Source organism: Patiria miniata, unplaced genomic scaffold (assembly GCF_015706575.1).
Source record: "Patiria miniata isolate m_02_andy unplaced genomic scaffold, ASM1570657v1 HiC_scaffold_9, whole genome shotgun sequence".
NCBI classification, from domain to species: Eukaryota; Metazoa; Echinodermata; class Asteroidea; order Valvatida; family Asterinidae; genus Patiria; species Patiria miniata.
In genome coordinates this window covers 14,726,613-14,752,890 of record NW_024037076.1, presented here as the reverse complement: position 1 = coordinate 14,752,890, position 26,278 = coordinate 14,726,613, and the positions used below count along the sequence as shown (strand labels likewise).

At 39.3% G+C, this 26,278-nt stretch overlaps 2 protein-coding genes and 1 long non-coding RNA gene across 3 annotated transcripts; all 3 read left to right on the top strand.

Moving 5' to 3' along the window:
• Positions 1-1,244: 1,244 nt before the first annotated feature.
• LOC119720879 (low-density lipoprotein receptor-related protein 12-like) lies at positions 1,245-3,722 on the top strand. The gene is made up of 5 exons (XM_038190746.1): positions 1,245-1,248; positions 1,594-1,938; positions 2,079-2,195; positions 2,470-2,823; positions 3,592-3,722. Exons 1-5 carry the CDS (start codon positions 1,245-1,247, stop codon positions 3,720-3,722), a joined length of 951 nt encoding a protein of 316 aa, XP_038046674.1.
• A 12,423-nt stretch (positions 3,723-16,145) lies between these two features.
• On the top strand, positions 16,146-17,468 carry LOC119721013. The gene is made up of 3 exons (XR_005270131.1): positions 16,146-16,187; positions 16,856-17,200; positions 17,448-17,468. It is a non-coding gene; the product is annotated as an uncharacterized LOC119721013 (long non-coding RNA).
• Positions 17,469-25,864: 8,396 nt separating this feature from the next.
• LOC119720878 (ataxin-8-like) lies at positions 25,865-26,278 on the top strand. Its single transcript, XM_038190745.1, has 2 exons — positions 25,865-26,041; positions 26,126-26,278. Exons 1-2 carry the CDS (start codon positions 25,865-25,867, stop codon positions 26,276-26,278), a joined length of 330 nt encoding a protein of 109 aa, XP_038046673.1.

Here is a 26,278-nt window from a genome sequence, read left to right as displayed (position 1 = left end):
CTTCTTGTAATTGAATGTTTGAACCAAAATGCTATCCTTTATTGTGTAGTATATCAAATTGAATTTTCCTAAAATTATTGAAGTGCAGTAAAGATGGAGATATTTCTTTAGATCCTCAACTAAGCAATGAAGCCATCAGACAAATAAACCATAGTTTTGTCTACAAAATTGAGTTACACAACTGATAACAAACCACTCATCCTAGCAGCATATTTTATTTACGACTTTTCTATTGTTTAATGAGTTGGCAAACGTGCTTTTATTTTATGTTATGGGTCTGTTATATGCAATTGATGAAGCCCGATTTAACAAATGGTTTCGTTGTTTTGTGATAACCCATAATTTAACTCCGTTGACTAATTCATGACAAAAAATGCAGAAGATGTTTGCATTAAAAGTGATCAGAACTAATCGTGTTGTCCTTCATCCTTTTTTTTGGATCAGAAAATTTGACTTGTGCTGCGAGTGAGTTTGACTGCGGACATTCAGTGTGTATCAATGGCTCCTGGCGATGTGATTATCAGTGGGACTGCTACAGTGGAAGCGATGAACACAGTTGCGGTAATTATGCATGATAATTTTGTCACATACTTGTATTAATTTCAATTTTATGACACTAAGTCATCGGTTATGTGTTGCCTATCAAAACTATTAATCCTGAATTTATTGAAGTACAGTAAAAATAGAGATATTTCCTAAGGCGTGAAAGAAATAAAGCCATCCGACGACGCTGGCCTTAAAACACAAAATGGTTTTGTCTAGAAAATTGAGGCAGGCAACTGACAACAATCCAATCACGCAACAACAGATTTGATTTGCGACTTTTTTAAAAATTGTTTTTAATAGGTGGGCAGACGTGGACGAGCGTGGCACCACCGGGGTATAATACTGGTAAATATTAACTCCTACACTAATTAAAAGTCCCGAGTCACATTGACCCGAAATACGAGTGCTACTTGACCTCACACTTTTCAGGGTCAAAACTGACACTTTTGAGGGTCGAAATGACACTTCTCCGACTCACTTTCTGTGTCAAATTTGACAAAAAATCACTTGCCAAGAGTTGCATTGTGACCCTTAAAAAGTGTCGCTTTTGACCCTGAATCGTGTCAGGCGAAATAAAAAAAAAAAAAATTCTGGGTCAAATCTTACCCGGGGCTTTTTTTTTTTAGAAACTACGTTTCGGTTGCAGCATACTTTCCAACATATTGCTTTTAAAAGAACGGATATGGTCTCGTCTCAGTATGCGTATGCCATCGTTTGCCACATATTTTAAATTTGATTATAATACGACCGATACAGCGGATAATAAAGAAATGTAGTTCAGTTGGGGATATGAACCCATTGCGAAAAAAAAATAATCGCAACTATTTTGGTATTTCTGTGTGTTTGACGAATAATGGCTGAGCTTAATGTATAATCCGCCAAAGCATCTGCAAAGGTGTTTCGTAATTGATGAATTACTAATCAAGGAAGGAAGAAAGCTGGACAACCAACATATCCTTTCCTGAACGTACCTGACATCGTTTTAAAGCTCAAACATTTTCAACAACTCATTAATCCGCTCTGATACCAACCGACCTCCCTTCACAGATACTGTTGTATTGTACATCAATGCAAGCGACACCCTCGAGATATCTTCGCCAAACTATCCCGGAAACTATTCAGATTACATCGACAAGAATTGGATCCTCCACGCAGAGGAGAACCAGAAAATCTACATCACCTTTTCCAGTTTCGAAGCTGATGAATACTCCGCCTACTTTTCGGCGGGTGATGGTGACAACATTTACAGCAACCAGTTCTTCAATTGGTACAGGTCGAATGAACCTCCCGATCTGATCTCGACTGGAAATCAGATTTGGTTGAGATTCTCTTCCTATTCAATTCCAGCGACATCTGGATTTGTGTTATCTGCTTCAAGCATCCCAGCGACTGGTAAGAATTGATAAAGCCTAAACAATTTTCGTTGTATTTTGATATCAATGATGCGTTGACTATTTTTGAAAACAAACTGCCGAGGACGTTTGTGGTAACACTTAATTACAATGTATTGGTTTCTTTCGTTTTTGTATCAGAAAATTTGACTTGTGCTGCGAGTGAGTTCGATTGCGGACATTCTGTGTGCATCAATGGCTCCTGGCGCTGTGACAAAATATATGACTGCTACGATGGAAGCGATGAATTCAGTTGCGGTAATTATTTATGCATGATATTATCTTTATAATCCACAACTTTTTGTCACATCGTGGCAATAACCTTAATTTTGTGGATAAAATGTCATCGGCGTTCTGCTGTCCATCACATTCAATTTTCCTGATTGATTGAATAGCAGTGAAGATGAAGATATTTCTTTAGGTGTGTAAAAAATGAATCCATCAGTCGACTCTAGCCTTGGATACATAATAATTATAATAATTATAATAATTAACTTTTAAATAGCTTTCATCGACTGGCTTACTGTCACAGATACCACTGTATTGTACATCAATGTAAGCGACACCCTCGAGATATCTTCGCCAAACTATCCAAGCAATAGTTCAGATGACATCGACAAGACTTGGATCCTCCACGCGGAGGAGAACCAGAAAATCTACATCACCTTCTCCAGTTTTGAAGCTGATGAATACTCCGCCTACTTTTCGGCGGGTGATGGCGCCAACCTATACAGCAACCAGTTCTTCGAGTGGCACAGCTACAGCAGGTGGAATGAACCTCCCGATCTGATCTCTCATGCAAATCAGATCTGGTTGAGATTCACGTCCTATTGGAGTTCAGTGCCGTCTAGGTTTGTGTTATCTGCTACAAGCATCCCATCGACTGGTAAGAATTGATCCACAAGCCGGTCACTCGTGACCATTTGTGATCAAAAACTTCCTGTTTTTATTTTATGGTCACAACACGTCACTTACTTTGTTGAAAATGGCCCTATAATTTACAGTTTCTGAAGTCTGATTTAATTTTTTTTGTCTTGTGATGGCCAATTAATTAACTCGTTGACGATTTGTTGAGAAAACACGTCAGAGGATGTGTGCAGTATAAAAGTGATCTGAACTGAAGGATGGACAGGCTTTCCAGTCACAGTGTTTTATTACACTTTTGTCAATCCTGGCCAGCTTGGATTTGGTTGTCATCTCCTTGTAATTTCAATTTCGAAACAAAATGCTATCCTCTATTGCGTAGTCTATCAAATCAAACTTTCCTAAATTAATTGATGTGCAGTAAAGATGGAAATATTTCTTTAGGCGTTAAAGCAATGAAGCCATCAGACGACGCTGGTTTTAAATGAACCAAAGAGTTTGGTTCAGAAAATTGAGTTACGCAACTGATAACAAAGCAATCACCCTAGAATCATATTTTATTTACGACTTTTCTATTGTTTAATAGGTTTGCACATGTGCTCCTAGTTTATGTTATGGGCCTGTAATATGCACAAGATGAAGCCCGATTTAACAGATGGCTTCTTTGTTTTGGGATAGCCCATAATTAAACTCGGTTGACTAATTCGTGACAAAAAAACTGTGCAGAGGATGTTTGCATTAAATGTAATCAGAACTAAACGTGTCGTCCTTTTACCTTTTTTTGTATCAGAAAATTTGACTTGTGCTGCGAGTGAGTTTGACTGCGGACATTCAGTGTGTATCAATGGCTCCTGGCGATGTGATTATCAATGGGACTGCTACGGTGGAAGCGATGAACTCAGTTGCGGTAATTATGCATGATAATTTTGTCACATACTTGTATTAATTTCAATTTTATGACACTAAGTCATCGGTTATGTGTTGCCTATCAAAACTATTAATCCTGAATTTATTGAATTACAGTAAAAATAGAGATATTTCCTTAGGTGTTGAAGAAATAAACAATCCGACGACGATGGCCTTAAAACACAAAATGGTTTTGTCTAGAAAATTGAAGTAAGCAACTGACAACATTCCAATCACGCAACAACAGATTTGATTTGCGACTTCTTTTAAATTGTTTTTAATAGGTGGGCAGACGCTGACGACCGTGGCACCACCGGGGTATAATACTGGTAAATATTCACTCCTATACTAATTAAAAGTCCCGGGTCACATTGACCCGAAATAAGAGTTCTACTTGACCTCACACTTTTCAGGGTCAAAACTGACACTTTTGGGGGTCTGAGTGACACTTCACCGACTCATTTTCGTTGTCAAAGTTGACCAAGAATCACCTGCCAATAGTGTCATTGTGACCCAGAGATGTGTCGATTTTGACCCTGAATCGTGTCAGGCCAATTCTGGATCAAATCTTAACCGGGGCTTTGTTTTTAGAAATTTCGTTCCGGTCGCAGCAAACTTTCCAACATATATATATTTAAAAGATCAGATATGCTCTCGTCTCAGTATGCGTATGCCATAGTTTGCCACATATGTTAAATTTGATTATAATACGACCAATACGGCGGATAATAAAGAAATGTAGTTCAGTTGGGGATCTAAGGCATTGCCAACAAAAATTAAATTGCAACTATTTTGGTATATCTGTGTGTTTGACGAATAATGGCTGAGCTTAATGTATAATCTGCATAAGCATCTGTAAAGGTGTTTCGTAATTGGTGAATTACTAATCAAGTGAGGAACAAAGCTGGACAATCAACATATCCTTTCCTGAACGTACCCGACATCGTTTTAAAGCTCAAACATTTTCAACAACTATTTAATCCGCTCTGATAGCAACCGACCTTCCTTCACAGATACTGTTGTATTGTACATCAATGCAAGCGACACCCTCGAGATATCTTCGCCAAACTATCCAAGCAATAGTTCAGATGACATTGACAAGACTTGGATCCTCCACGCGGAGGAGAACCAGAAAATCTACATCACCTTCTCCAGTTTTGAAGCTGATGAATACTACGCCTACTTTTCGGCGGGTGATGGTGCCAACCTATACAGCAACCAGTTCTTCGAGTGGCACAGCTACAGCAGGTGGAATGAACCTCCCGATCTGATCTCTCATGCAAATCAGATCTGGTTGAGATTCACGTCCTATTGGAGTTCAGCGCCATCTAGATTTGTGTTATCTGCTACAAGCATCCCATCGACTGGTAAGAATTGACCCATAAGCCTGCCTTATTTGTAGTCACAATATGTCACTGCATTTATTGACAGCGGGCCTATAAAATGCTCTTCATGAAGTCCAATTTAAAAATGTTTTCGTTGTCATCAAGTCTAATTTAAAAATGTGTTCGTTGTCCTGTAGTAGCCAATGAACTAAACTTCGTTTGGGTGATATCAACCAAATTAGGTTTTTTGCCCGTCACCGACATTTAAACAATGTATACTCAGTGTGTTACCTCCCGAGTGAAAGTTGGAAAAAATCACTTGGTGGGACTCGAACCCACAACCTCCTGCTTTCTAGTGCCGATGTCATATCACTCGAGCACCGAGCTAAGGGGATCGGTTGGCTGTTCGAATCTGATGTACAACACAGCGGATACCGCATAATCTATTATAAGATAATATAAGCGGTACCCGCTGCTATTTACATCAGATTCGAACCAGCCAACCAATCTCGGTAACTCGGTGGTCGAGTGGTAAGACATCTGCACTAGAAAGCAGGAGGTCGTGGGTTCGAGTCCCACCCGAGTGATATTTTTCCAACTTTCACTCGAGAGGTAACACACTGAGTATATAGTGTTTTAACGTCGGTGAAGGGCAAAAAAACCCCTGATTTGATTGATATCACCCCGACGCAAAATTCCTTCTTATAATAGTTTATGCGGTACCCGCTGCCATGTACATCAGATTCGAACCAACCAACCGATTCCGTTAGCTAGGTGCTCGAGTGGTAAGACATCTGAACTAGAAAGAGGGAGGTCGTGGGTTCGAGTCCAACCCGAGTGATTTTTCCAACTTCCACTCGGGTGGTAACGCACTGAGTATACAGTGTTTAAGCGTCGGTGAAGGGCAAAAAAAACTAATTTGATCAGCTTGAATTGGGTTGTAATTTTTCGTTTGAAACAAAATGTAATCCTTTGTTGTGTAGTCTATCAAATTGAACGTTCCTGGTTTTATTGAGGTGCAGTAAGTAAAAATGGAGACATTTTTTTAGGCGTTAAAGTAATGAAGCCATCAGACGACGCTGGTTTTAAATACAACATGGTTTTGTCGAGAAAATTGAGTAACGCAACTTATAACAAAACACTCATCTAGCAACATATTTTACTTACGAGTTTTCTATTGTTTAATGGGTTGGCCAAAAGTGCTTTTATTTTATGTTATGGGTCTGTTATATGCAATTGATGAAGCCCGATTTAACAAATGGTTTCGTTGTTTTGTGATAACCTGTAATTTAACTCCGTTGACTAATTCATGACAAAAAATGCAGAAGATGTTTTCATTTAAAGTGATCAGAACTAAACGTGTCGTCCTTTTTCCTTTTTTTTTTTGTATTAGAAAATTTGACCTGTGCTGCCAGTGAGTTTGACTGCGGACATTCAGTGTGTATCAATGGCTCCTGGCGATGTGATTATCAGTGGGACTGCTACGGTGGAAGCGATGAACTCGGTTGCGGTAATTATGCATGATACTTTTGTCACATACTTATATTAATTTCAATTTTATGACACTAAGTCATCGGTTATGTGTTGCCTATCGAAACTATTAATCCTGAATTTATTGAATTACAGTAAAAATAAAGATATTTCCTTGGGTAATGAAGAAATAAACCATCCGACGACGCTGGCCTTAAAACACAAAATGGTTTTGTCTAGAAAATTGAAGTAAGCAACTGACAACATTCCAATCACGCAACAACAGATTTGATTTGCGACTTTTTTTTAAATTGTTTTTAATAGGTGGGCAGACGTGGACGACCGTGGCACCACCGGGGTATAATACTGGTAAATATTCACTCCTATACTAATTAAAAGTCACGGGTCACATTGACCCGAAAAAAAAGAGTTCTACTTGACCTCACACTTTTCAGGGTCAAAACTGACACTTTTGGGGGTCTGAGTGACACTTCTCCGACTCATTATCTTTGTCAAAGTTGACCAAGAATCACCTGCCAAGAGTTGCATTGTGACCCAGAGAAGTGTCGATTTTGACCCTGAATCGTGTCAGGCGAATTCTGGGTCAAATCTTAACGGGTTTTTTTTTTGGAAATTTCGTTCCGGTCGCAGCAAACTTTCCAACATATACATATTTAAAAGAACGGATATGCTCCCGTCTCAGTATGCGTATGCCATAGTTTAAATTTGATTATAATACGACCGATACGGCGGATAATAAAGAAATGTAGTTCAGTTCGGGATCTAAGGCATTGCGAAAAAAAATTATATTGCAACTATTTTGGTATTTCTGTATGTTTGACGAATAATGGCTGAGCTTAATGTATAATCCGCAAAAGCACCTGCAAAGGTGTTCGTAATTGATGAAAAATTACTAATCAAGTGAGGAACAAAGCTGGACAATCAACATATCCTTTCCTGAACGTACCCGACATCGTTTTAAAGCTCAAACATTTTCAACAACTCCTTAATCCGTTCTGATACCAACCGACCTTCCTTCACAGATACTGTTGTATTATACATCAATGCAAGCGACACCCTCGAGATATCTTCCCCAAACTATCCCGGCAACTATTCAGATTACATCGACAAGAATTGGATCCTCCACGCGGAGGAGAACCAGAAAATCTACATCACCTTTTCCAGTTTCGAAGCTGATGAATACTCCGCCTACTTTTCGGCGGGTGATGGTGACAACATTTACAGCAACCAGTTCTTCAATTGGTACAGGTCGAATGAACCTCCCGATCTGATCTCGACTGGAAATCAGATTTGGTTGAGATTCTCTTCCTATTCAATTCCAGCGACATCTGGATTTGTGTTATCTGCTTCAAGCATCCCAGCGACTGGTAAGAATTGATCTATAAGCCGGTCACTCACAACCACTCGTGATCAATAACTTTCTGCTTTCACGTTGTTGTCACGAAATTTAACGAAATCTTAAGTGGGCCAACAATATACATTAGATAAAGCCTAAACAATTTTCGTTGTATTTTGATATCAATGATGCGTTGACTATTTTTGAAAACAAACTGCCGAGGACGTTTGTGGTAACACTTAATTACAATGTATTGGTTTCTTTCGTTTTTTTATCAGAAAATTTGACTTGTGCTGCGAGTGAGTTCGATTGCGGACATTCTGTGTGCATCAATGGCTCCTGGCGCTGTGACAAAATATATGACTGCTACGATGGAAGCGATGAATTCAGTTGCGGTAATTATTTATGCATGATATTATCTTTATAATCCACAACTTTTTGGTCACATCGTGGCAGTTACCTTAATTTTGTTGATAAAATGTCATCGGCGTTCTGCTGTCCATCACATTCAATTTTCCTGATTGATTGAATAGCAGTGAAGATGGAGATATTTCTTTAGGTGTGTAAAAAATGAATCCATCAGTCGACTCTAGCATCGCATACATCATAATTATTCGCATCTAAAAAATTGAGTAACGGTACCAACCAGGAAACAATCGGCACAAGAATGGATGTAACGTTCCGACTTGTATTAATTGTTTTCAAACGTGGATCACCGTCAAGACACCGGGTATAATCCCGGTAAAAATTGACTCCACAATTGCTCTTGCGTAATGAAAATTTCACAGCAATATTGATTATTAAAGAACGATTAAGTTCACATATCGGTTTGGCACAATTACGTTTGTCAAATATCTTTTAAGTTGATTAGATTTTGGCCGATACGGATGGAAGTTACTATGAGGATCCGACACCTTCGCTATACGAACTATTGCTTATAGTTCCAAATTTCACATTATGACTGAGCTTGGGGTCAACCCAATAAGTAGTTGCAAAGTTGTTTTAATTCTGTGAATTTTCAACCTTAAACTACCCGACACCGTTTTAAACCTAAAGATTTCTAACAACTTTTAAATAGCTTTCATCGACTGGCTTACTGTCACAGATACCACTGTATTGTACATCAATGTAAGCGACACCCTCAAGATATCTTCGCCAAACTATCCAAGCAATAGTTCAGATGACATCGACAAGACTTGGATCCTCCACGCGGAGGAGAACCAGAAAATCTACATCACCTTCTCCAGTTTTGAAGCTGATGAATACTCCGCCTACTTTTCGGCGGGTGATGGCGCCAACCTATACAGCAACCAGTTCTTCGAGTGGCACAGCTACAGCAGGTGGAATGAACCTCCCGATCTGATCTCTCATGCAAATCAGATCTGGTTGAGATTCACGTCCTATTGGAGTTCAGTGCCGTCTAGATTTGTGTTATCTGCTACAAGCATCCCATCGACTGGTAAGAATTGATCCACAAGCCGTTCACTCGTGACCATTTGTGATCAAAAACTTACTGTTTTTATTTTGTGGTCACAACACGTCACTTACTTTGTTGAAAATGGCCCTATAATTTACAGTTTCTGAAGTCCGATTTAATTTTTTTTTGTCTTGTGATGGCCAATTAATTAACTCGTTGACGATTTGTTGAGAAAACACGTCAGAGGATGTGTGCAGTATAAAAGTGATCTGAACTGAAGGATGGACAGGCTTTCCAGTCACAGTGTTTTATTACACTTTTGTCAATCCTGGCCAGCTTGGATTTGGTTGTCATCTCCTTGTAATTTCAATTTCGAAACAAAATGCTATCCTCTATTGCGTAGTCTATCAAATCAAACTTTCCTAAATTAATTGATGTGCAGTAAAGATGGAAATATTTCGTTAGGCGTTAAAGCAATGAAGCCATCAGACGACGCTGGTTTTAAATGAACCAAAGAGTTTGGTTCAGAAAATTGAGTTACGCAACTGATAACAAAGCAATCACCCTAGAATCATATTTTATTTACGACTTTTCTATTGTTTAATAGGTTTGCACATGTGCTTCTATTTTATGTTATGGGCCTGTAATATGCACAAGAGGAAGCCCGATTTAACAGATGGCTTCTTTGTTTTGGGATAGCCCATAATTAAACTCGGTTGACTAATTCGTGACAAAAAACTGTGCAAAGGATGTTTGCATTAAATATAATCAGAACTAAACGTGTCGTCCTTTTACCTTTTTTTGTATCAGAAAATTTGACTTGTGCTGCGAGTGAGTTTGACTGCGGACATTCAGTGTGTATCAATGGCTCCTGGCGATGTGATTATCAGTGGGACTGCTACGGTGGAAGCGATGAACTCAGTTGCGGTAATTATGCATGATAATTTTGTCACATACTTGTATTAATATCAATTTTATGACACTAAGTCATCGATTATGTGTTGCCTATCAAAACTATTAATCGTGAATTTATTGAAGTACAGTAAAAATAGAGATATTTCCTTAGGTGTTGAAGAAATAAACAATCCGACGACGATGGCCTTAAAACACAAAATGGTCGTGTCTAGAAAATTGAAGTAAGCAACTGACAACATTCCAATCACGCAACAACAGATTTGATTTGCGACTTTTTTTAAATTGTTTTTAATAGGTGGGCAGACGCTGACGACCGTGGCACCACCGGGGTATAATACTGGTAAATATTAACTCCTATACTAATTAAAAGTCCCGGGTCACATTGACCCAAAATAAGAGTTCTACTTGACCTCACACTTTTCAGGGTCAAAACTGACACTTTTGGGGGTCTGAGTGACACTTCTCCGACTCATTATCTTTGTCAAAGTTGACCAAGAATCACCTGCCAATAGTGTCATTGTGACCCAGAGATGTGTCGATTTTGACCCTGAATCGTGTCAGGCCAATTCTGGGTCAAATCTTAACCGGGGCTTTGTTTTTAGAAATTTCGTTCCGGTCGCAGCAAACTTTCCAACATATATATATTTAAAAGATCAGATATGCTCTCGTCTCAGTATGCGTATGCCATAGTTTGCCACATATTTTAAATTTGATTATAATACGACCGATACGGCGGATAATAAAGAAATGTAGTTCAGTTGGGGATCTAAGGCATTGCCAACAAAAATTTAATTGCAACTATTTTGGTATTTCTGTATGTTTGACGAATAATGGCTGAGCTTAATGTATAATCTGCATAAGCATCTGTAAAGGTGTTTCGTAATTGGTGAATTACTAATCAAGTGAGGAACAAAGCTGGACAATCAACATATCCTTTCCTGAACGTACCCGACATCGTTTTAAAGCTCAAACATTTTCAACAACTATTTAATCCGCTCTGATACCAACCGACCTTCCTTCACAGATACTGTTGTATTGTACATCAATGCAAGCGACACCCTCGAGATATCTTCGCCAAACTATCCAAGCAATAGTTCAGATGACATCGACAAGACTTGGATCCTCCACGCGGAGGAGAACCAGAAAATCTACATCACCTTCTCCAGTTTTGAAGCTGATGAATACTCCGCCTACTTTTCGGCGGGTGATGGTGCCAACCTATCCAGCAACCAGTTCTTCGAGTGGCACAGCTACAGCAGGTGGAATGAACCTCCCGATCTGATCTCTCATGCAAATCAGATCTGGTTGAGATTCACGTCCTATTGGAGTTCAGCGCCATCTAGATTTGTGTTATCTGCTACAAGCATACCATCGACTGGTAAGAATTGACCCATAAGCCTGCCTTATTTGTAGTCACAACATGTCACTGCATTTATTGACAGCGGGCCTATAAAATGCTCTTCATGAAGTCCAATTTTAAAATGTTTTCGTTGTCATCAAGTCTAATTTAAAAATGTGTTCGTTGTCCTGTGGTAGCCAATGAACTAAACTTCGTTTGGGTGATATCAACCAAATTAGGTTTTTTGCCCGTCACCGACATTAAAACAATATATACTCAGTGTGTTACCTCCCGAGTGAAAGTTGGAAAAAAATCACTTGGTGGGACTCGAACCCACAACCTCCTGCTTTCTAGTGCCGATGTCATATCACTCGAGCACCGAGCTAAGGGGATCGGTTGGCTGTTCGAATCTGATGTACAACACAGCGGATACCGCATAATCTATTATAAGATAATATAAGCGGTACCCGCTGCTATTTACATCAGATTCGAACCAGCCAACCGATCTCGGTAACTCGGTGGTCGAGTGGTAAGACATCTGCACTAGAAAGCAGGAGGTCGTGGGTTCGAGTCCCACCCGAGTGATATTTTTCCAACTTTCACTCGAGAGGTAACACACTGAGTATATAGTGTTTCAACGTCGGTGAAGGGCAAAAAAAACCCTGATTTGATTGATATCACCCCGACGCAAAATTCCTTCTCATAATAGTTTATGCGGTACCCGCTGCTATGTACATCAGATTCGAACCAACCAACCGATTCCGTTAGCTAGGTGCTCGAGTGGTAAGACATCTTCACTAGAAATAGGGAGGTCGTGGGTTCGAGTCCAACCCGAGTGATTTTTCCAACTTCCACTCGGGTGGTAACGCACTGAGTATACAGTGTTTAAGCGTCGGTGAAGGGCAAAAACAACTAATTTGATCAGCTTGAATTGGGTTGTAATTTTTCTTTTGAAACAAAATGTAATCCTTTGTTGTGTAGTCTATCAAATTGAACGTTCCTGGTTTTATTGAGGTGCAGTAAGTAAAAATGGAGACATTTCTTTAGGCGTTAAAGTAATGAAGCCATCAGACGACGCTGGTTTTAAATACAACATGGTTTTGTCGAGAAAATTGAGTAACGCAACTTATAACAAAACACTCATCTAGCAACATATTTTACTTACGAGTTTTCTATTGTTTAATGGGTTGGCCAAACGTGCTTTTATTTTATGTTATGGGTCTGTTATATGCAATTGATGAAGCCCGATTTAACAAATGGTTTCGTTGTTTTGTGATAACCTGTAATTTAACTCGTTGACTAATTCATGACAAAAAATGCAGAAGATGTTTGCATTTAAAGTGATCAGAACTAAACGTGTCGTCCTTTTTCCTTTTTTTTTGTATTAGAAAATTTGACCTGTGCTGCCAGTGAGTTTGACTGCGGACATTCAGTGTGTATCAATGGCTCCTGGCGATGTGATTATCAGTGGGACTGCTACGGTGGAAGCGATGAACTCAGTTGCGGTAATTATGCATGATAATTTTGTCACATACTTGTATTAATATCAATTTTATGACACTAAGTCATCGATTATGTGTTGCCTATCAAAACTATTAATCGTGAATTTATTGAAGTACAGTAAAAATAGAGATATTTCCTTAGGTGTTGAAGAAATAAACAATCCGACGACGATGGCCTTAAAACACAAAATGGTCGTGTCTAGAAAATTGAAGTAAGCAACTGACAACATTCCAATCACGCAACAACAGATTTGATTTGCGACTTTTTTTAAATTGTTTTTAATAGGTGGGCAGACGCTGACGACCGTGGCACCACCGGGGTATAATACTGGTAAATATTAACTCCTATACTAATTAAAAGTCCCGGGTCACATTGACCCAAAATAAGAGTTCTACTTGACCTCACACTTTTCAGGGTCAAAACTGACACTTTTGGGGGTCTGAGTGACACTTCTCCGACTCATTATCTTTGTCAAAGTTGACCAAGAATCACCTGCCAATAGTGTCATTGTGACCCAGAGATGTGTCGATTTTGACCCTGAATCGTGTCAGGCCAATTCTGGGTCAAATCTTAACCGGGGCTTTGTTTTTAGAAATTTCGTTCCGGTCGCAGCAAACTTTCCAACATATATATATTTAAAAGATCAGATATGCTCTCGTCTCAGTATGCGTATGCCATAGTTTGCCACATATTTTAAATTTGATTATAATACGACCGATACGGCGGATAATAAAGAAATGTAGTTCAGTTGGGGATCTAAGGCATTGCCAACAAAAATTTAATTGCAACTATTTTGGTATTTCTGTATGTTTGACGAATAATGGCTGAGCTTAATGTATAATCTGCATAAGCATCTGTAAAGGTGTTTCGTAATTGGTGAATTACTAATCAAGTGAGGAACAAAGCTGGACAATCAACATATCCTTTCCTGAACGTACCCGACATCGTTTTAAAGCTCAAACATTTTCAACAACTATTTAATCCGCTCTGATACCAACCGACCTTCCTTCACAGATACTGTTGTATTGTACATCAATGCAAGCGACACCCTCGAGATATCTTCGCCAAACTATCCAAGCAATAGTTCAGATGACATCGACAAGACTTGGATCCTCCACGCGGAGGAGAACCAGAAAATCTACATCACCTTCTCCAGTTTTGAAGCTGATGAATACTCCGCCTACTTTTCGGCGGGTGATGGTGCCAACCTATCCAGCAACCAGTTCTTCGAGTGGCACAGCTACAGCAGGTGGAATGAACCTCCCGATCTGATCTCTCATGCAAATCAGATCTGGTTGAGATTCACGTCCTATTGGAGTTCAGCGCCATCTAGATTTGTGTTATCTGCTACAAGCATACCATCGACTGGTAAGAATTGACCCATAAGCCTGCCTTATTTGTAGTCACAACATGTCACTGCATTTATTGACAGCGGGCCTATAAAATGCTCTTCATGAAGTCCAATTTTAAAATGTTTTCGTTGTCATCAAGTCTAATTTAAAAATGTGTTCGTTGTCCTGTGGTAGCCAATGAACTAAACTTCGTTTGGGTGATATCAACCAAATTAGGTTTTTTGCCCGTCACCGACATTAAAACAATATATACTCAGTGTGTTACCTCCCGAGTGAAAGTTGGAAAAAAATCACTTGGTGGGACTCGAACCCACAACCTCCTGCTTTCTAGTGCCGATGTCATATCACTCGAGCACCGAGCTAAGGGGATCGGTTGGCTGTTCGAATCTGATGTACAACACAGCGGATACCGCATAATCTATTATAAGATAATATAAGCGGTACCCGCTGCTATTTACATCAGATTCGAACCAGCCAACCGATCTCGGTAACTCGGTGGTCGAGTGGTAAGACATCTGCACTAGAAAGCAGGAGGTCGTGGGTTCGAGTCCCACCCGAGTGATATTTTTCCAACTTTCACTCGAGAGGTAACACACTGAGTATATAGTGTTTCAACGTCGGTGAAGGGCAAAAAAAACCCTGATTTGATTGATATCACCCCGACGCAAAATTCCTTCTCATAATAGTTTATGCGGTACCCGCTGCTATGTACATCAGATTCGAACCAACCAACCGATTCCGTTAGCTAGGTGCTCGAGTGGTAAGACATCTTCACTAGAAATAGGGAGGTCGTGGGTTCGAGTCCAACCCGAGTGATTTTTCCAACTTCCACTCGGGTGGTAACGCACTGAGTATACAGTGTTTAAGCGTCGGTGAAGGGCAAAAACAACTAATTTGATCAGCTTGAATTGGGTTGTAATTTTTCTTTTGAAACAAAATGTAATCCTTTGTTGTGTAGTCTATCAAATTGAACGTTCCTGGTTTTATTGAGGTGCAGTAAGTAAAAATGGAGACATTTCTTTAGGCGTTAAAGTAATGAAGCCATCAGACGACGCTGGTTTTAAATACAACATGGTTTTGTCGAGAAAATTGAGTAACGCAACTTATAACAAAACACTCATCTAGCAACATATTTTACTTACGAGTTTTCTATTGTTTAATGGGTTGGCCAAACGTGCTTTTATTTTATGTTATGGGTCTGTTATATGCAATTGATGAAGCCCGATTTAACAAATGGTTTCGTTGTTTTGTGATAACCTGTAATTTAACTCGTTGACTAATTCATGACAAAAAATGCAGAAGATGTTTGCATTTAAAGTGATCAGAACTAAACGTGTCGTCCTTTTTCCTTTTTTTTTGTATTAGAAAATTTGACCTGTGCTGCCAGTGAGTTTGACTGCGGACATTCAGTGTGTATCAATGGCTCCTGGCGATGTGATTATCAATGGGACTGCTACGGTGGAAGCGATGAACTCGGTTGCGGTAATTATGCATGATATTTTTGTCACATACTTGTATTTATATCAATTTTATGACACTAAGTCATCGGTTATGTGTTGCCTATCGAAACTATTAATCCTGAATTTATTGAATTACAGTAGAAATAAAGATATTTCCTTAGGAAATAAACCATCCGACGACGCTGCCCTTAACACACAAAATGGTTTCGTCTAGAAAATTGAAGTAAGCAACTGACAACATTCCAATCACACAACAACAGATTTGATTTGCGACTTTTTTTTAATTGTTTTTAACAGGTGGGCAGACGCTGACGACCGTGGCACCACCGGGGTATAATACTGGTAAATATTCACTCCTATACTAATTAAAAGTCACGGGTCACATTGACCCGAAATAAGAGTTCTACTTGACCTCACACTTTTCAGGGTCAAAACTGACACTTTTGGGGGTCTGAGTGACACTTCTCCGACTCATTATTTTTGTCAAAGTTGACCAAGAATCACCTGCCAATAGTGTCATTGTGACCCAGAGAAGTGTCGATTTTGACCCTGAATCGTGTCAAGCCAATTCTGGGTCAAATCTTAACGGGTTTTTTTTTTTAATTTCGTTCCGGTCGCAGCAAACTTTCCAACATATACATATTTAAAAGAACAGATATGCTCCCGTCTCAGTATGCGTATGCCATAGTTTAAATTTGATTATAATACGACCGATACGGCGGATTATAAAGAAATGTAGTTCAGTTCGGGATCTAAGGCATTGCGAAAAAAAATTATATTGCAACTATTTTGGTATTTCTGTGTGTTTGACGAATAATGGCTGAGCTTAATATATAATCCGCAAAAGCATCTGCAAAGGTGTTTCGTAATTGATGAATTACTAATCAAGTGAGGAACAAAGCTGGACAATCAACATATCCTTTCCTGAACGTACCCGACATCGTTTTAAAGCTCAAACATTTTCACCAACTCCTTAATCCGCTCTGATAGCAACCGACCTTCCTTCACAGATACTGTTGTATTGTACATCAATGCAAGCGACACCCTCGAGATATCTTCGCCAAACTATCCCGGCAACTATTCAGATTACATCGACAAGAATTGGATCCTCCACGCGGAGGAGAACCAGAAAATCTACATCACCTTTTCCAGTTTCGAAGCTGATGAATACTCCGCCTACTTTTCGGCGGGTGATGGTGACAACATTTACAGCAACCAGTTCTTCAATTGGTACAGGTCGAAAGAACCTCCCGATCTGATCTCGGCTGGAAATCAGATTTGGTTGAGATTCACGTCCTATTCAATTCCAGCGACATCTGGATTTGTGTTATCTGCTTCAAGCATCCCAGCGACTGGTAAGAATTGATCTATAAGCCGGTCACTCACAACAACTCGTGATCAATAACTTTCTGCTTTCACGTTGTTGTCACGAAATTTAACGAAATCTTAAGTGGGCCAACAATATACATAAGATAAAGCCTAAACAATTTTCGTTGTATTTTGATATCCATGATGCGTTGACTATTTTTGAAAACAAACTGCCGAGGACGTTTGTGGTAACACTTAATTACAATGTATTGGTTTCTTTCGTTTTTTTATCAGAAAATTTGACTTGTGCTGCGAGTAAGTTCGATTGCGGACATTCTGTGTGCATCAATGGCTCCTGGCGCTGTGACAAAATATATGACTGCTACGATGGAAGCGATGAATTCAGTTGTGGTAATTATTTATGAATGATATTATCTTTATAATCCACAACTTTTTTGTCACATCGTGGCAATAACCTTAATTTTGTTGATAAAATGTCATCGGCGTTCTGCTGTCAATCACATTCAATTTTCCTGATTGATTGAATAGCAGTGAAGATGAAGATATTTCTTTAGGTGTGTAAAAAATGAATCCATCAGTCGACTCTAGCCTTGGATACATAATAATTATTCGCATCTTAAAAATTGAGTAACGGTACCAACCAGAAAACAATCAACACAACAATAGATGTAACGTTCCGACTTGTATTAATTGTTTTCAAACGTGGATCACCGTCAAGACACCGGGTATAATCCCGGTAAAAATTGACTCCACAATTGCTCTTGCGTAATGAAAATTTCACAACAATATTGATTATTAAAGAAAGATTAAGTTCACATATCGGTTTGGCACATGTACGTTTGACAAATATCTTTTAAGTTGATTAGATTTTGGCCGATACAGATGGAAGTTACTATGAGGATCCGACACCTTCGCTAAAACGAACTATTGCTTATAGTTCCAAATTTCACATTATGACTGAGCTTGGGGTCAACCCAATAAGTAGTTGCAAAGTTGTTTTAATTCTGTGAATTTCCAACCTTAAACTACCCGACACCGTTTTAAACCTAAAGATTTCTAACAACTTTTAAATAGCTTTCATCGACTGGCTTACTGTCACAGATACCACTGTATTGTACATCAATGTAAGCGACACCCTCGAGATATCTTCACCAAACTATCCAAGCAATAGTTCAGATGACATCGACAAGACTTGGATCCTCCACGCGGAGGAGAACCAGAAAATCTACATCACCTTCTCCAGTTTTGAAGCTGATGAATACTACGCCTACTTTTCGGCGGGTGATGGTGCCAACCTATACAGCAACCAGTTCTTCGAGTGGCACAGCTACAGCAGGTGGAATGAACCTCCCGATCTGATCTCTCATGCAAATCAGATCTGGTTGAGATTCACGTCCTATTGGAGTTCAGTGCCGTCTAGATTTGTGTTATCTGCTACAAGCATCCCATCGACTGGTAAGAATTGATCCACAAGCCGGTCACTCGTGACCATTTGTGATCAATTTGACTTGTGACCATTTGTCTTGTAATGGCCAATTAATTAACTTGTTGACAAATTGTTGAGAAAACACGTCAGAGGATGTTTGCAGTATAAAAGTGATCTGAACTGAAGGATGGACAGGCTTTCGAGTCACAGTGTTTTATTACACTTTTGTCAATCCTGGCCAGCTTGGATTTGGTTGTCATCTCCTTGTTATTTCAATTTCGAAACAAAATGCTATCCTCTATTGCGTAGTCTATCAAATCAAACTTTACTGAATTAACTGAAGTGCAGTAAAGATGGAAATATTTCTTTAGGCGTTAAAGCAATGAAGCCATCAGACGACGCTGGTTTTAAATGCACCAAAGAGTTTAGTTCAGAAAATTGAGTTACGCAACTGATAACAAAGCAATCACCCTAGAATCATATTTTGTTGACGACTTTTCTATTGTTTAATAGGTTTGCACATGTGTTTTGTTTATGTTATGGGCCTGTAATATGCACTAGATGAAGCCCGATTTAACAGATGGCTTCGTTGTTTTGGGATAGCCCATAATTAAACTCCGTTGACTAATTCGTGACAAAAAAAAATGTGCAGAGGATGTTTGCATTAAAAATGATCAGAACTAAATGTATCGTCCTTTTACCTTTTTTGTATCAGAAAATTTGACTTGTGCTGCGAGTGAGTTTGACTGCGGACATTCAGTGTGTATCAATGGCTCCTGGCGATGTGATTATCAATGGGACTGCTACGGTGGAAGCGATGAACTCAGTTGCGGTAATTATGCATGATATTTTGTCACACACTTGTATAAACTTCAATTTTGTGCACTATTAAAGTAATCGGTTATGTGTTAAATATGAAACTATTAATCCTGAATTTGTTGAATTACAGTCGAAATTGAGAGGTTTCCTTATTGGGCGTTAAAGGAATGAAGCCATCATACGATACTGGCCTTAAAACGGAGAATGGTTTTGTTTAGAAAATAGAGTTATAGGCAACTGACGACAAACCAAACACGTAACAATATATTTGATTTACGACTTTTTTCTTATTGTGTTCAATAGGTGGGCAGATGTGGACGAGTGTGGCACCAACGGGGTATAATACTGGTAAATATTCACTCCTACACCCTAAAAGGTCCCAGGTCCTCACACTTTTCACCTTTACTTGTCCTCACACTTTTCCTTTTGTCAGCACGATAACTTGAAAATACTTAACATATGAACTTCAAATTTGGTTTGTGGGCTATTCTTTGTAATCCTAAGAAGCCTATTGCATTTGGACCGAAAGGTTAAGGGTCAAGGGCACAGTGGCTAAAACAATAGAATCGTGTCAGCGCGCTAACTTGAGAAATACTTTTAATGTGAACTTCAAATTTGGTTCGTGGATTGTTCATGGTAATCCTAAGAAACTTATTGCATTTGGGACTGAAAGGTCAATGGTCAATGTCACAGTGGCTAAAACAACAGAAATCTTGTACTTTTTCTGAGATCAAGGGGATTCATTAATTCATATAAAACCTACTGACAACAAAAATGATGTCAATGAACGTTCCATATGACCCAAGTACACGTACAAGTTGGTATTAAAAAAAGTGGTGTTATGTCATGGGAACAGTCACATTTGACTTGTTTAGAAACTATTTTTGCAGAAAACTTTTCAACATATCATTGCTTTTAAAAGATCGAATATGCTCACGTCTCAGTATATGCGTATACCATCGCTTGCCACATGACCGATACAGCGGATAATAAAGAAATGCAGTTAATTTTGGGACATGACACCAGTGCGAAGAAAAAAAACATTTAAGCTCTTATATTTCGGTATTTCTTTTTCTTTTACGAATAATGCCTGATCTTAATGTATATAATCAGCATAAGCATCTGCAAAGGTGTTCCGTAATAGGCTAATTACCAATCACGGGAGGAACAAAGCTGGACAATCAACATATCCTTTCTGAAGACAAACGTACTCGACACCGTTTTAAAGCTCAAACATTTTTTTTAAAAACTCTTTAATCCGCTCTGATACCAACCGACCTTCCTTCACAGATACTGTTGTATTGTACATCAATGCAAGCGACACCCTGGAGATATCTTCGCCAAACTATCCCGGCAACTATTCAGATTACATCGACAAGAATTGGATCCTCCACGCGGAGGAGAACCAGAAAATCTACATCACCTTTTCCAGTTTCGAAGCTGATGAATACTCCGCCTACTTTTTGGCGGGTGATGGTGACAACATTTACAGCAACCAGTTCTTCGAGTGGCGAAGGTGGAAGAAACCTCCCGATCTGATCTCTCATGCAAATCAGATCTGGTTGAGATTCACGTCCTATTGGAGTTCAACGCCATCTGGATTTGTGTTGTCTGCTTCAAGCATCCCATCGGCTGGTAAGAATTGATCCACACGCGGCGACGCGCATATCACTCGTGACCACTTGTGAATTTTTGGTGAATGCTTTATTTGAGTGGTGATAAAATGTCACTAAATCTTCAGTCGGCTAAAAAAAACACTGAACGATCACTGATTTAATAAAGACAAATTCGTTGTCTTTCTTCTGAAAGCCTTTAAAGCTAACTAAAGTTAACGTTGACGAATTCTTGATGGCAATTGATCAGAACTAAAATGTTATTTTTTCATCAGAAAATGTGACTTGTACTGCGAGTGAGTTTGACTGCGGACATTCAGTGTGTATCAATGGCTCCTGGCGGTGCGATTATGAGTCGGATTGCTACGATGGAAGCGATGAAGTGTTCTGCGGTAATTATGCGTGATTTTACAGACCTACACGATTTCATAGGCCTTGTGTGCTGTTTATTACCTCATTTTTTTCTCAATCTTTTTAGTCTTTGGCATCTTTTTACCACCTATCCCAATCTGCCTGTTGTAATTTCTTTTCCCATAGTGTCACGTACTGGATCCATTACTCAAGAGTCACAAATTGGTTCTTTAATTAAAAAAAAGTCCGAAATCAAATTTCGATCATCAAATCTGCCAAAATTAATAATGGTCCATCTCTAAAGTATATTTCAAGAACGGGAATGACATTTCAAAAGTTCGGTTACAGAGACTCTGTGCAATTAATATATGCCAATATATGCATGCATCTACCGAAGTGAGATATTTGCTTGACTTCGTAAAGCGAGTAGTTAATTGTGCATAATTGCCTCTCTCTCATTTTCGAAACAGATGGACAGCAATGGACAACTGGTGATCCACTGCTGACGACAAATCCAGGTAAGCTTTGTCGCAAACTATTACCTCTTTTTTCCACTCCTATTTCCACATGTGATTAACCTACAATAATAACAATGATTATATCGACCCTGACTTACTACATATTACTTTTCTTAGGCGCCACAATTCAAGATTCACAGACACAAACATCGACAGAGTATTTGTTTGTCATTTTTCTTTGGGTTATTTCTGCAACTGTGAAACTGAGAGTTGTTGTACTCTTATCCCTTCCTTTAAAGGGAAGACTTTGTATGACTTGACAATTTACGGTCACATGTAAAACTAAAATATAATCGTGTACACCCGTCCGTAGATATTACATATGCATTTTTCTTCCCGAAAAGCTGACGTCAGTTCAGGCCAGTAGGGGTTCTGGGGTCGGACGATCCCAGAACGTCCGCAGGGGCACTTTTTCCCCCACGATTGACATTTGAGTTTTTCTCAAATGCATGTTATACAATTTCACATTCGATCTATATTTTTTCATTTCTAAATGTCACATCTCCCAAAGGTACCATTTAGTTGTATAATAATACAAATAATAATTACAACGCACCTTAAAGGGAATATACAACATTTGCAAACATCGAAAAATAAAACTACCAAGTTTTTACGAAATACCTTACTAGGATGTTGGTAAACGACAGTCTAAAGCATCCTGTAAAATTATGGCACCTGGTGTCAAGTCATTTTCAAGGAAATTGTATTTTTGTATACATTTCCAACAGTGGTCGGCCGACCACCGTTGGAAAAACCTAACTATTTTTCAACTACTGCTCCAAATTTACAACTTTTTTCAGTCCAAATTTTGTTTGCTATTGGTTACATGTTCATGAACGGGTGCAGGCCAGCTAGACTGGTTCCCTTACCTTACAATTTTCCGACAACTATCCATTTTATCTTTAGTGGAGTCAGGGAGCCTGACTACTTAAACATTTTTTGTTTTTCTTGGTTTGTCAAGCATTTTCGAAACACAAAATTTCAAACATGTCAGGGTAACAATATTTGATCTATAATACTAACCCTTCAAATAGTTAATTTCTGAAAATTACAGCAAAAGCCAATGACGTACATTCCCTTTAATCAAAAATGAAATGTTCTGAGGTGCTACACTATAAATCCCTATCAAAGGTAACGAAAACCAACAAAGGATTACAATGAAAATCTGATCAATTATCATTAATATGATCAAAAATTCTCAGAAACCTTAAAAACCTGTACATTACAAAACATTAATAAAAAAAAACAAATACTTTTTTTAAGAAAAAAAAGAATAAACGCCAATGAGGCACAATGCATTAATCAGCATTAATCAGCTGAAAATACCCCAGTTGTACACACTCTAAAACAATAAATAAATCAAATTCCAGATAACACTACACATTAATCAGCTAAAAACACCCACATTATACACAGAGGATGTTTCTTCTCATTATGGTAAGTGTATATAGTATACATTTACTGGTCATGGCTGCCACTACATCCAAAACGTAAGTGATCTACTTGGGGCAGATATATTTCAAATCAACTAGGCTAAATCTTCCCAAATATGGTTTTATTTTATGCAGTGATAAGACATGATAAACTCATTGAAATAAACAAAAGTAGAGACGCACTTTGCATCATTGAATTGAGCCATCCTTACCGGTGAAACTGAATTTTTTCCAGATTTTTTTCGAACTACCGACCCTTCTACAGAGGCAAAAAAATGGCAGTTATTATAAAAATAAAAAGGGGCGCCCTAATAGACGTAGCCTGACGAGGATGGAGTTTGGTCGATCCGTACAGAGTGCAGAGATTGCTAACTGTTTACTATCGATATCCAGTTGCTATGGTACATTCCATAGGTTATGCGAATTAGGCAATCTAACCTTTGCGACTTCCATACTGTAGTTTTTTTATACCATACTCAGCTAAATAAACAGTCTATAGATATATGTATATTAATGCATAACTTGGGGGTTTATCTTCTCAAGGAGCCTTTCCACAAGCAAACATTGTTGACATTTCCTTGCAACCATTTTTTGTTGCGTTTGAGGCCCTATACGGTTAGACTTTGGGTGTCGGTTAATAGACTTTGTTGCTCAGCAAACCCTGAAACAAGTAAATAACGCGCTTGCTGTTTACGCCCACTCACATAGGCCTGGAGTCACATCAGACTACCACATTGACACAAATCCAATCGCCACTGCTCGGTTCCAAAAGTTGATTTGTTTTCGGGGACAATTTCAAGCTAACAAGATGTGTCCAGAGGTGAAATGTAGACTACTGCTTTTCTTCGCTGCAATGTATATTTTTGCCGTTGGCACTGTACAATCACAAACCATGTCCACAGGTAATTTCACCTTTTCTGAAATCATTCTCCGATTTTCACCTATCGTATAGGTTAAGTAACAAACGTGTCTTTTCTTTAATATGCATTAGTTTATTCGTAACAGTCCTGAATCAGCCAATATATTTTCATTTTAAAGTACACGTATGTTAAAGGTTTCGATTAAAGGCAATGTGCACAATGCTACGAGTTTTGAGTATTTCTTCTGAAACCGATGGAAATCGTCATTCCACGCATCTTCGCGCTTCAGGTTGTAAATATAGCAATCGTGCTCAGAAAGGGTGTTTGGGAGCGTGTTTGAGCTGGTTATCTGGAACTATTTATCAATCTCAATCTTGTGTACGTACAAAACTGAAGACGTTGGTTCGCGTCTGGTATGGTCTTCGTGATTAGGCGTATTGCTATACCCAATCTTCTACTTTTTCATAACATGGTCCTTGCCGCAACCGCAATATTTGCATTCACTGAGACGAAAGGCAAGTAGAGCTTGATGTCATCAGTATAAAGCTGAACCGACAAACCGTGTTTTCTCGCAATGTTGGCCACATGTAAGGAGTAAAGGGAAAACCACAAGGGACCAAGCACTGATCCCTGAGGGACACCAAAGCGTAGTGTTGTGTTAGATGAGAAGGACCTGTCAACTTTTACAGACTGGACTCGGTTCTCAAGATACGATGTAGACCATTTCAGTGCCATTCCAGTAATACCGAAATTGTTTGAATGTGTCACCACCTGCAACTGCTAGTTGTTAATGCATCAGGTTTTAGAAAATTGTTCTTTAGGTAAATGCGATATTTCTTTTTACCGATTTCAGTAAAGGCAACCTCGTTTACTTAAACTGTCATCTCGTCGTGGACTTCTTACTGACTGGCCGGGAAAGAAGAATTGAAAAATATGTTTTTTTATCAAATGTCATGGTAGTGGTAGCCAGTCCTCACAAGTAAACTACCAGTACACCACAAGTTCACCACATATACTACACAGGTCAATCACTCGTATCGGACTCGACCTTCGTGACTCGTTTGAGTGAATTTTAGTTGTTAAAAAGTTCCTGTTTCATGGATATCTCACACCATTTCTTACAGAAAGTACACAACCTACCCATGCACCAAATTCGACAACAGTGCCATCAACAGAAACAGGTGGTGATGCCACCACAGCAACAGCAGGTGGTGAGGCATTTACGGCAACAGAAGGTACTGATGCTACAACATTATCAGCAGGTGGTGAGCCAACTACGGCAGCAGCAGGTGGTGACGCCACCACAACAGCAGCAGGTAGTGAGGCAACAACACCAGCATCAGGTAGTGAGGCCACCACAGCAGCAGGTTATGGTGCAACGACAGCAGCAGCAGGTGGTGATGCAACAACAGCAGCAGCAGGTGTTGATGCAACAACAGCAGCAGCAGGTGGTGATGCAACAACAGCAGCAGCAGGTGGTGATGCAACAACAGCAGCAGCAGGTGATGACACCACAACGGCAGTAGCAGGTGATAATGCAACGACAGCAGCAGCGGGTGGTGATGCAACAACAGTAGCAGCAGGTGGTGATGCAACAACAGCAGCAGCAGGTGGTGATGCAACAACAGCAGCAGCAGGTGGTGATGCAACAACAGCAGCAGCAGGTGGTGATGCAACAACAGCAGCAGCAGGTGGTGATGCAACGACAGGAGCAGCAGGTGGTGATGCAACAACAGCAGCAGCAGGTGTTGACGCCACCACGGCAGCAGCAGGTGGTGAGGCAACGACATCAGCAGCAGGTGGTGATGCAACTACAGCAGCAGCAGGTGGTGATGCAACTACAACAGGTTGGTTTGTCCTAGCTTTTGTGCTATTGTTTTAATGCAACAGGTGTTAGAAAACTGTTTTTGGCGATAATCATTTTGCAATAGGAGTACAGGCAACCTCGTCCCTCATCCATCAACGAGAAAGTTCGAGTGTTCTTTGTACGGCTTCGATACCCTGGCGACGAGGTTGAAGACAAGACATTCAAAATGTCATCTTTTCGTGGACGTCGCACCGATTCACAAATTAATTGTGTTTAA